The 12,406-nt window shown below is 45.0% G+C and overlaps 1 protein-coding gene across 1 annotated transcript in view; it reads right to left on the reverse strand.

Moving 5' to 3' along the window:
* The window catches only part of LOC133131555 (sodium/potassium/calcium exchanger 2-like), a gene marked incomplete at its 5' end in the record, with an annotated part of 51,591 nt that overhangs the window by 18,328 nt on the left and 20,857 nt on the right, over positions 1 to 12,406 (reverse strand). Inside the window, 4 exons of the mRNA XM_061246929.1 lie at positions 509 to 559; positions 5,002 to 5,016; positions 9,727 to 9,835; positions 10,522 to 10,557. Of these exons, the coding sequence (XP_061102913.1) occupies positions 509 to 559; positions 5,002 to 5,016; positions 9,727 to 9,835; positions 10,522 to 10,557 (211 nt within the window). The remainder of the gene's footprint in view (positions 1 to 508; positions 560 to 5,001; positions 5,017 to 9,726; positions 9,836 to 10,521; positions 10,558 to 12,406) is intronic.

A 12,406-nucleotide genomic window follows, 5' to 3' on the forward strand; every position in this document is an offset into this window, starting at 1 on the left:
TTAGGCACATTGAAAATGATAAAACAAGGCAAATGACGAGCTTACTAAGAGCATATGGGCCATGGAATGTAAAATAAACACAGGAGATTATAATTCGACCACTGCAATCACACATCCGGCCAATGCCAGCAGCTTGGCAGCCCGCGATGCAGGATGATCCAACAGCGAGGACAGATGAGCACGGCAGCCAATGATTAGCATGCATTTATCTCACAAAGATCGGACACTGGGTCAAAGCCAAAGACTTCAAAAACATGGACCAAAAAGGAAAAAAATAGCCGGAAATCAACGGATGATCAGAATAGTTATGGAAACTGGGGATGGGAATTGTGAATGGGAATTGTGAAAGAGAATTGGGAATGGGAATTGTGAGTAGGAATTGGAATTCTAAATGAGAATTGGGAATGGGAATTGTGAGTAGGAATTGGGAACGGGAATTGGTAATGGAAACTGGCAATGGGGGGGAAGCGATGAAGGGCTGAAGTGAAGAGAAGAGCAGTGTTCTTACCTTCCTCGGACATTGTCTGATAATATTTTAGTTTTCCGTAAGTCCCAAGTTCTACAGCGTCACAGCGGGAGGGGGGGAAAGGATTGAGAGGGGCGAGGTAACCAGGAGGAATACAGAGGGAAAAGGAAGAGCAAGCTCTCAACATGGCACAAAGTATAGGGAAAAGAGCATTTGTACATCTCTTTCAATCTCTCACACTCTTTCTCTCTCTCTCACTCACACTCTGTCAAAGTGAAAAAGTAACCAAACCAAGCTACATTTCAATTAACCAACATCCTCCATTCGCAAGCACACCTTGCAGTTTTGATAACTCTCCAGATTTTAATTATGATCAGGATAAAAGATACAAGGCCTACGTTTGGTTTAACATGCAGGAAAAACCCAGTTTCCTCTTTCCCGTGACATTACAGGGCACACCTGGATCTGTTGTGCCGGGTGTTCCAGGCATGCTGCGCGATGCGAAGATGAATTTCTTTCCGAATAAAAGTAGCCATTAGTGCACAATTAAATCCGGGACATTGCATTGCACTGATATTTTTAGCGCCAGTATTTTTCATCTGGAAGTACACTCCCCCCAAGCTTCAGCTGTCTGTTTCGTGAGTCACGACGTCTGATGTCACAATGCACAAGCTAGGGTTCCATACGTGTCTGATATCAAAATGGAGGCGCCCGCAAAAAAAACTAGACGCTCAGCACATCAACTCTGACGAGGCAAACCAGCCGCATAACCGCATGTCTGACACACGGATCCAGCTGCTCTTTTTTATGATTCATAACCGAGGATGTGGGGTTGAGTGACATCCTGTGCCTGTTCAGACAGCCAGCTCTGACAGATGCGCTGGTTCCCCTCACGCGCACATCCAGAACGACGGCGTGTGAATTATCCGAGAGGAAGAGGTAGAGGAGCCGGGCCGCACTGTGTACCGAATACCACACAGCCGCTTTCTGTAACGTGCTGTACAAAGAATTCAGGACAAAAAGTCCTCCGTCTCCACCTCAGCCGATGTGTGGTGAGTGCTGTTGTATGACATGGCGGGTTTTGACACACACCGCCAAACCACTGTGAGATTGAAGGCACTATATAAATTGAATCCCATTAGAACCCTTGCTTCCATACCATAATGTCATGTTTTTACTGCAGAACGTGGTACACATCAGACTCCCACACACACATATCAGGTCACTAAGCAGTACCCCTCATGATCAAATTTCTTATCAATTTAAATCATTAGTCCTTTGTGTACACTTGCAGTGTTCATCAGAATGACACATCGGCCATTTTCTGCAAATCAGTATATTTGCATAGCGGTGTAATTATTGCAATATCTTAAAGTGGCAGAATTTGAGTTAATGGGTGACTTCAAAACAACATTACAATCCTCCAGACAGACATAGTTACGATAAATGCGCATGTTTCTAAGATTATTTTCAATGTGTGTTTCTCTTCGGTGAATTAGTCCTTTTTTCTTTTTTGTGTTGTTTTTTGGCTCTTATAAAAAGAGACCTAGGTCTCACTGGGTCTCCCTGGATACATAAGGGAGACATAAAAATTTATAAACAAAAATGTGCCCTGGTATTGTTCAGTGTTAGGATATTTGGATAATATATTTTATAGATAAAATATATAATATATTTTGAGTATAGTCCATCTTCTTAATACCTCCCAAACAAAGCTTTGTTTGTTATGAGATTTCCAGTAACTGCGTCAGTAGGGAAAAATCATCAACACGGCTCTGTACAGTCACGAGGACAGCCTACATAACACTGAGGAGTGAGAAACAAACAAACTAACTGACAAGCATTAAACAAAAAAACCCTGAAGCTGGACTCATTTATCAAACCGGGGGGGGGGGGGCATTCCTGTTGAAAAAATTATTTTCAACATGGCTTAGCTGCTTGAACAGTTCAGACCAGCTCCCTGCTTGACATGGTTTGACCAGCTCAAGCTATGTTTCGAAACAGCTAGTAAATAGCAACGGGCTAAGAGTGTCCGTGTCACTCTTGAAGACTGGCAGCCCGGGTTGACCCCAAGGTTAAAGGTCACAGTCAGTGGGAGAGGTCATCGGCGAAGTTGAAGGGGGTAGAGGAGGAGAGGGGATGGGAGAGGGAGAAGGAGGGGGAGAGGGGGTATCGGCATGGCTTGACCCCAGGAACCAATCCCACAGGGAGTGGCATCTGCGTCTAGACACCCTGAGAGGATTCTCAGAGTCTGGCACAGGTCACAGCTCTCTTGTTTCCCCCTCACTGTCATGTGGCAAAATCCACAGTGTGCTGGGGGGACAATTATTTATTTATCTATTGATTTAATTTTATTATCCTCTTTCCTTGACGAACGGGTAGCACTCGTCTACTCGTGTTCAATGGCCGGAGCAATCATCACGCCGTTTCCAATTAATCTCTCTGTGGACAGCCTGTCGCAGCGCACGCTGAGCTGTCCAACTTCTCTAAATTAGCTTGCCCAGGGCTGCCAGATTACATAACAACCCACCCCCCCACCCCAACTTCCAAGACTGACTCCAGAGAGAAGTGTCTGGAGAGCGCATTGCTGTCTCTCTCCATTACGCTGGATGAGCCTGTGCGTTGTTAATCAGGGCTGCTCTACTGTAACGGCCCTGTCCATTTGCAGAACATTCTCAGAGAAGGTTCGGGTCACACGGGACAGCATGGAAAATAAAAATCACTATCCGCATTTTTGCAATGGGATGGGTGAGAGAGAATGCATATCTTACGCAGTCACACCGTAATTTCAGTTAAAAATAAAAAGAACCCATAAGGCAGAAAAAAAGAAATGAATGAATTGTCTTTAAATGCAATGTCTTTGTATTTGTATTTAGATATTTGTATTTGTATGATTATTGAAGGTTAATAGTGAGACACTTTCTGAATTTGTCTGCCCTGGATGAACTATTCTTAAAGTTCTTATATCCTGCAGATTTCTGGGGTCTCCAGCATTGGTACATAATTCTACCTATCCATTTGTACATGAAACTGTAGTCAGCAATATATAATGCATTAATACCTTTTTCGCTTGGGAAATGTACTCATTTGTACCCAAAGAGGATACATTTGGGAAATTTGATCCACGAAGAACAAAAATGTACCTCCACTGTCACTATTTCTGAGAGTGTACTGAGAGGTTACAGCAGGGCGGTGAAGTTGGCGTGGGTGGCGTGTTTTACATTCACTCCAAAATCACGCAGCACCACAGCAAACAGTCTACAGGTCTCCCTGGCGGTCTAGTGGCAGCCAGTGCTGAGAGTGCTGCTTCTTATTCGTAAAGGCAGGTGGGTTTCCAGCGATCACACTCGCACATATCACACCGGGAATTATTGCTGTGGTCCTTTCTTTTTCAAAAAACGTTATATTATGTAGTGTCAAAATCACACCAGTAGAATGGAACAGTTATATGGCTATAAGTCTTACATTCCAAATGGCTATACAATTAATATAAAATCACAATTGAGCAATTGCTGCAGATAACCCAGTGCTTTTTATCCTCGTGTGCTTTGACCATCGAACTAGGGGCCTGAGTTTCTTTGGTAAAGCACACTGAAATGTGGCCCCAGTCCCCCACTCCCCAGGGACCTGTCGCCCACACACTCTACTTCCCCACCCACTGCCACCTCTCCTCACAGCGGGAGTGATATTCCTCTCCTCATACCCACTGAGCCAGAGTCAGACACACACACACAAACTTGAACATGCACACACACACATACACACTCATTAACAGGAACACACACACACTCATAAACAGAAACAGAAGCTGGAGAAACACAGATGTGAGTGATTTGCGTAGCGGATTGGACTGAGAGATGGGCGTGGCTGTGGGCTTGACTGCAGAAGGAGGTGGAGTCCAGACTGCACCAGGGTAGCTGGTGGTAGAGGCTCTGTTTGGTTATCATAACAATAATAATTTGCCTTTATCCAAAGCAACTTACAGTTGATTAGGCTAAGCAGGGGATAATCCCCCCAGGAGCAATGTGGGGTTAAGAGCCTTGCTCAAGGGCCCAACAGCTGCATGGATCTTTTTGAGGCTACACCAGGGCTTGGACCACAAACCTTCCAGGTTGCAGTCATGCACCTTAGCCACCAGGCTGCAGGCTGCCCCAGGCTGGTTTGTGTTGCCGTGGAGACGCTCCCAGTGCAGAAGGCTCTGCACACACCAGGAGAGAACGACAGCGACGCCATTGGTCCCAGCACAGCGACTGGAGCATGACGCACAACACACAGTGACGCCATGGAGCTACACGGCACAATGGGAGCGAGAGCGAGAGCGAGAGTGGGAGCAGGAGCGGGAGCGGGAGCGATATTCCCGGCTGATCCGGGACCTGCTTCCACCAGAGGCAGGGCTGGGAATGCCAGCTGGATCTGACCCAAAAGAGGCGATGACAAAAAGCCACGTTTTGTCAAGCTGCGATGACAATGGGCAGCTTTTTTCAGGCTCGGAGCATGAATGAACGCACTCACACCGGCGGACGGCTTCAACTCACCAGAATCTGCAAATTCTGAGGAAGTTTCAGAGAAGGGATGAGTAAAATGATGTGCAGAGGGAAAGAAGGAAAGAAAACAGAGGAGATAAGAGCTGTAGTAAGCCGGGAAATCACTGCTTCTTGTGAATGCCCACAGAAAGATTGCATCATTATCTGTATTTGACTTGTACGCTTGTAACCTAAACACTGGTAAAAACAGTACATAAGTGAGATCTGATTCACCAGATTAAACTCGAATCATTTCTCAGCAGGGAACGGAATTGGCTAGTAATCCTGAAAGTTGCAAATTGTGACGGTTTGCATTACCTTATGAGGTCCTTGATTTTGCAGGGTTACACGTTTACTTTTATAATTTAGTATCAACAATGCCCAAGAGAAAAGTTGCCTAAACTAGTGTTTACCATAGAGCAGTTTCTCAACTCCAGTCCTTGGGACCCACTTGCCAGAAGGTTTTTGTTGTAACCAGGAACTCACACTCCTGATTTAATGACTGAACCAATCAAACCACACAAAATAAATGCCTTTGATTAGTTAAATCAATAAAAACCTTCTGGCAAGTGGGTCCCGACAACTGGAGTTGAGAAATACTGCTATAGAGCACAGTAAAAACATCCATCCATCCATCCATCCATTATCTGAACCCGCTTATCCTGAACAGGGTCGCAGGGGGGCTGGAGCCTATCCCAGCATACATTGGGCGAAAGGCAGGAATACACCCTGGACAGGTCGCCAGTCCATCGCAGGGCACACACACCATTCACTCACACACTCATACCTATGGGCAATTTTAGACTCTCCAATCGGCCTAACCTGCATGTCTTTGGACTGTGGGAGGAAACCGGAGTACCCGGAGGAAACCCACGCAGACACGGGGAGAACATACAAACTCCACACAGAGAGGCCCTGGCCGACGGGGATTCGAACCCAGGACCTCCTTGCTGTGAGGCGGCAGTACTACCCACTGCACCATCCGTGCCGCCCACACAGTAAAAACATGCAAAATGTTAACAAACCCTGCTCTAAAAGATTTTGGAAAAACAAAGACGTCATTTATATGACAACAGACTTGTTTCCATGGAAAGATGAGCACATCCTGACATTAAAAGCAGTAGATTAGCACTGAAACCTTTTAAAGTGGCAAAGAGTGGCCTTTCAGCACCGTGGCTTAACACCCACACGGAAGGGTCCTCATGCGTTAAAAGAGCAGTTTTGTTGTCAGGGCCCTGACTGTCTGGGGGAAGATGAATCATGTTAATAGCGGGATTACATTCTCACATACACTTAGCGCATAAGAGCCCTGCACGCCTACATATCTGGCCTCTGTTAGAGACACATTCTACAGCAATAAACAAGCGGGCCTCTCTCTGGGGCGGATGGCTCCATTTCACACTCCAGCCGAATTCACTGTAGGCTAAGTGCACTTGAAAGCAAACACCTGCTCTCACATGTCCACTCTCATGAGACTCATTACATCGTATCTCATCTGCAGTATACTGGAGTCTGTTAAAGTACTCAGCCATCTCATCTGTACTATATTGGATACTGTTTAAGTGTTCAGCCATCTCATCTGTACTCTATTGGATACTGTTTAAGTGTTCAGCCATCTCATCTGAACTCTATTGGATACTGTTTAAGTGTTCAGCCATCTCATCTGTACTATATTGGATACTGTTTAAGTGTTCAGCCATCTCATCTGTACTCTATTGGATACTGTTTAAGTGTTCAGCCATCTCATCTGTACTCTATTGGATACTGTTTAAGTGTTCAGCCATCTCATCTGTACTCTATTGGATACTGTTTAAGTGTTCAGCCATCTCATCTGTACTCTATTGGATACTGTTTAAGTGTTCAGCCATCTCATCTGTAGTATACTGGAATCTGTTAAAGGTCCTCCCCAATCTCATCTGCAGTATACTGGAGTCTGTTAAAGTACTCAGCCATGACCACAGTGTAGTAAACTTGGGGCTACAATCATGTTGGCAGTTTTTTGTGTGTGTTCTTTTTTTCATTCGTGACTATGTTTTTATTCAAAACAGGCATATTCCCCCTTTGGAGCGGCAGTGTGTGTCTGTCTGCGTGTATGTGTGTGTGTGAGGTATCTAGCAGCGCTTATGAAAAAATGATTAATGTCACATTAATATTCTCAGTGTAAATCAGACTTGTTGGTAGCACATGCAATGTGTGATACTGATAAGTGTGACTTTGTTAACCAAACAGATGTGCCACCCACGATTTTAGCTCCTGCAAATTTCTCGAACGCATACTCCATCAGGCTTAGAGCTGTTTAGGTGTTAACATGTTAAACACTTTTCCACCTGATACTAGAATGTAGAATTAAAAACTGTGACTCAGCGCCTGTAAAGGCAGTACCATCACGCAGTGCTTAATTTTACAGAAGGCTGGAAAAACTGCGTCAGATTGAGTTTGGCTAAGGAGCGTAGCTGCCCTCCTATGCTAACGTTTTGAGTTTGTCTAAGGAGCGTAGCTGTCCCCCTATGCTAATGTTTTGAGTTTGGCTTAGGAGCGTGACTCAAAAACTGTTCTCCCGCAGTCTGCTGTGCGACTGCTCTGGGTCTGTTCTGATCTCATTTCCTTTGAAGCCTTTTAATGAGTTTGTTTATTTGCATGCTGCAGACAGGCAAATGTCAGCCACATCACCAGACACGTTCTCACTCAGTGCTGACAGAATGTAAATACAGGTTCACATTTTAACACTTTAACTGTTCCAAGCCTGATAAAATATGCATTTGAGGACTTTGCAGGGGCGAGAACAGTGCACATCTGTTTGGTTAAAAAAGTCACACTTAATATTATCACACTGCCAACAAGATAAACCCAATTACCACTTTATTTGTTTTTTTTGTTTTTTTTTCTACTGCTGTAGCCCACCCCCTTCAAGCTAGGTCTTCTGCATACCACTGTTGTAACGCATGGTTATTTGAGTTACTGTCGCTTTCCTGTCAGCTTGAACTAGCCGCTCATTGGATGTATTTTTTTCACCATTCCCTGCAAACTCCAGGGACTGTTTTGTGTGAAAATCCCATGAGATCAGCAGGTTTTACACAAACCACCCCGTCTAGCACAAACAATCATTCCACAGTCAAAGTCACTTTGACAAAGTCACATTTCTTCCCAATTCTGATGTTTGGTCTGAACAATTGCTGTACCTCTTGGCTATGTAAACATGCTTTTGTCCATTTACTTACTGCCAGATGATTGGCTGATTATATATTTGCATTAACAAGCAGATGTGCAGGTCTATCTCATAAAGTGGTCCTTGTGTGTTGATATTCATACTGATAATGACACACCTACTGTAATATCACAACAGCACCATTTCTCAAATGATTCAACCCATGATACGATTTTCCACGGGACGTTATTCCCGATTCACCGTATTTAATCCGAACGGATCCAGTCACGCCGGTAGGGGATGACTCGTTTCCTTTAATCCGATTTAATTCTTGCGTCAAAACTGAACTATAAGACTCGCGCTCTCTCTCCTTCGCAGGCTTAAGGAAGACAGCCGAGGCAGGGCCGCGAGCCTCAGGCGCGTCTGTAACGACCGCGGACCCCGCCGCGAACACAAACACTCCGCCGCGCAGATTAAGGCACATTTTCCACCGCAAGCGGGGTGCGCGGAGCGTGAAGCGCGGAGCCAGCAGCAGGCTGTCTGAGATTTCCGCGCCGTGTTTTCAGAGCGTTTACCATCTACACCACGGGCTCCAGGCAAGCTGCCGTCTCACAGCAAAATAAGCTGGCCGTGAGCAGAAGGGAAACTAGCAGCGATTGCTGCTACAATAGACTGCCTTTTCCCCCCCGTTTGTGTGTGTTTACCTCGGAGCTTGTATTAGTCGAACTCTACACTGACTAGCAGGTTCTGCTTTGTTTCAAATCGTTTAGGGGAAAGATTTCTCTTGTTGCATCAAATAATATAGATTCATCGGATTTTTGTTTTCTCTGTTGATAGGTTGCATAAATGTGTGTTGTTGTCTTTTTTTTTTTTAAATAAGCTGCTTTTTCTGAATAAAAACGCAACAGGAACATTTTCTCTGAATTCTGGTCCGGGCTTGGGCATCACGCTGTGCGACTTTACCCAGGGTAAATTGTGTAATCAGTTACTGTGGAAACGTTTTCACAGTGGCAAAAATGCTTCTTTTGTGCCGCTTAGATATTCTCCGTAAATGTGCCTTTTATACACACCCTGACATTCCTGGCACGTATGTATGCGTGCTTGCATGCATACGTGCGTCGAGTGTGTGTGTGTCTGGGCTTGCATGTGTGTGCGTGTGCGTGCGCGTGTGTGTGTATGGGCGTGTGTGTGTATATGCCTGTGTATTCATGTGTGTGTTTCCACAGACAATGTCCAAAAAATAAATTTTTAGACATAGCCGTGCATTCCCAGGACACGCACACGTAAGAGAGAGCCAACACCATAGGGACACTGAAATATGATCCTGGGGACCAGTAATCCTGCTGCTCTTCTTTCTACCTGATGGTTATTAACTAATTGATTATAGATTAATGTTTCTGCTCCCCTGGTGTCCCAGATTAGAGAGCGAGAGAGAGAGAGAGAGTTTTTTTATTATTCTCAAATCGGTGTTCTCTGCTTTCAGTCACCAGTAGTGATGATTACATCATCAGCATTGAATGTTCAGTTGAAAACATTCTAACTGCACGATTGTAACCGCATACATTAAAAGAGTGTGGACTTCTCTTCCTTACCTTCGCTGAGCGGGTCCAGTGTGTGGATCATCAACTGAAAGATGCTGTTCCTCATCAGGGTGTTGTGGAGGGAGGCGGAACTCCCACCTCTCTGGAGGCGGGGCTTGGTCTGCAGGACGAGGAGGGGCGTAGGATTAGCCCCGCCTTCCCAACCATCTTATATTGCATCACTGTTTCACTGTCAGCCATGACCACTGTGGCCAGCGAAGGACAGTGCTAAGAGAGGTCACATCAGATCACATCAGATCACTTCCTTTCCTTCCTTGACTTACTATCTACCCAATCAATTGTGAGCTAAAAGGGTAAAACTGAGGCAACATTAGCACATCTAGTCTGTGACACATTTTCAGTAAGTAGATATGACAAGCCATCCCCTCATCTTCAGTACTTGAGTAGTGAACAGTTTTTGTCATGGACACACAGGTATTTCCTCTAATTGTACACTGAATGCAGAGTATTGCTGGTGTGTGTCTTTGTTTGTATCTGTGTGTATCTGCATGCTTTTGCATGCGTGTGCATGCATGTGTTTGTGTGTATGTGAGTATGAGCATGTGTTGCCAGTGTGTATGCATGTATGTCTATGTAAGTGTGTGAGTATGAGTAAGGAGTGCATGTGTGTGTATGTATGTGTGCACGTGTGTATGTCTGTGTATGTGTATGTGTGTGAGTGTGGAGTGTATGTATGTGCAGTTGGGTTAGGGTGGTGGCAATGCAGGTGCAGATATAAGCAGAGAGGGACACACACACACATGTACAGCAGACAAACAGCTACAGGTCAGATGCAGCAGCACCTACCGTCAACCTGGTCCCATCCTCCCCTGGGCCCGGACTCTTCACGGAGGGAGAATAATAATGAGACAAGGAAAGAGAGACAGGGACAGGGTGTGAAAACACGTCGTACAACCGGGACACAAGACACAGGATTACACCACAGAAGAAGAGACTGTCACATGGTTTGTGATGTCACGGAAACCACTGCACAAGAGATGGAAGGACATCGTGGACCACTTGAGTGAAAAGAACGAGGAAATGCGATAAATCTTTATTACCTACTGTTTACTCTGGTAACTATTTAGATTTCAGAGGTAATTACGATGAAATGGGCTGTAAAACGTATTTACATTGTGCTTACTGTACATATAGTACTTACTGACTTCACTTCATAGTACTAAATCAAAGTAGTTGCCGAATAATTGTAAGTAGCTGTGCAACCAGTAAATACGTATGAGGTAATTAACAGGCTGTAAAATGAAGCATTAACAAAAATATTACAACAAAGGGGAAGGGGGTTTCACTGCAGAGATGGGTCCAAAAGAGCTTTGGAGTAGGGTGACAGAATACGACCATGCGGTCAGCAAACGGGGAATCGTTGCAATTCTCAAAGTCGTGGTCACATAACGGTTTGATTCTCATGGATTAAGTCCAGAGAAAATACGCATGAGGAGATGTGTCTATACACAGTCATGTATGGCAATATAAGGCACTTTATCCTCTGATCCATACAGCACATTCATCTATATCAATATTCATATCAGTGTGATTATTCAGATCACTTGTGATATCTTAGCAAGCAGTATTGTCATCGGTTAAAATAATGTGCTTGTTTCATTTTAGTAGCATGATAATTTATAACTCAAATATTTGTAATAGAATCCTCATACTGAACAGAATTTAAGTTAAAGATGAATGAAGTGAGGTTGAGGAACATGTCTGTTTAACAATGATAAAATGGAGAGGAGAGGAGAGTAATTGGATAATACATTCTGAAATCAGACTTTGACACGTTTACAAGATTCCTCTAATGGAAGGAGAGATGTGGGTGAGAGTGTGTGAAACTGTCTGTTTGTCTGTGAGTCTGTATGTCTGTCTGCGAGTTTGTCTCAGTCTGTATGTCTGTGAGACTGTCTGTCTGTCTGTTTGTGAGTCTGTCTCTGTCTGTATGTCTGTGAGACTGTCTGTCTGTTTGTGAGTCTGTCTCTCTCTGTATGTCTGTGAGACTGTCTGTCTGTCTGTTTGTTGTTTTGTCTGTCTCTTTGACCATCAGACTGATGTTCTGACTGGTTTCAGTCTGGCATCGATTTAAGCCCCTCACAGTCTTCACTGGGCTTTTACATTTGTGGTTTCTCAGTATTTACCTCCCACCTCTCGGTTTTCAGCTGCTTTCAGCACTTGTCTTCTCGTTGTAAGTGGAAGTTGCTCTGTATAAGATTCATACTCTCGTGTGAATGTGTGTCAGCATCCTTCTGACTGTGCCCCCCCCAGCCCCCCCCAAGACCCCCTACTGTGAAACTGTCTGTAGCTACGGAGGAACCGCCATGGAAACGCATGTTGCCATGGTCAGAACCACGGAGCGCTCCACTTATGTCACAAACCCGCTGGCACATCCATCCACCCCTCCCAGTGGTACAGTCCACACTAAGAACAGCTGGTCAGGGCGACAGGGTAGCCTCAGGTAGGGCAATCGACAGGCAACTGTAGAGTTGCTGGTTCGAGCCCCCGGTCGGCATATAGGGATGCTGGCCTGTATCTGGAGAGATGAAGTCGGGTCCCGAAATGAAAAAAGAACCCTGCCATTGGGCCCTTGATCCAAGGCCCTTAAAGCACAAAATGCCCAAGGGCCTTCACCCCGTTCTCTCTCTCTCTCACTCTCCCGACTTGCAATTGGAAATGCCCACATGAA

This window comes from Conger conger, chromosome 6 (genome assembly GCF_963514075.1).
Source record: "Conger conger chromosome 6, fConCon1.1, whole genome shotgun sequence".
Lineage (NCBI taxonomy): Eukaryota > Metazoa > Chordata > Actinopteri > Anguilliformes > Congridae > Conger > Conger conger.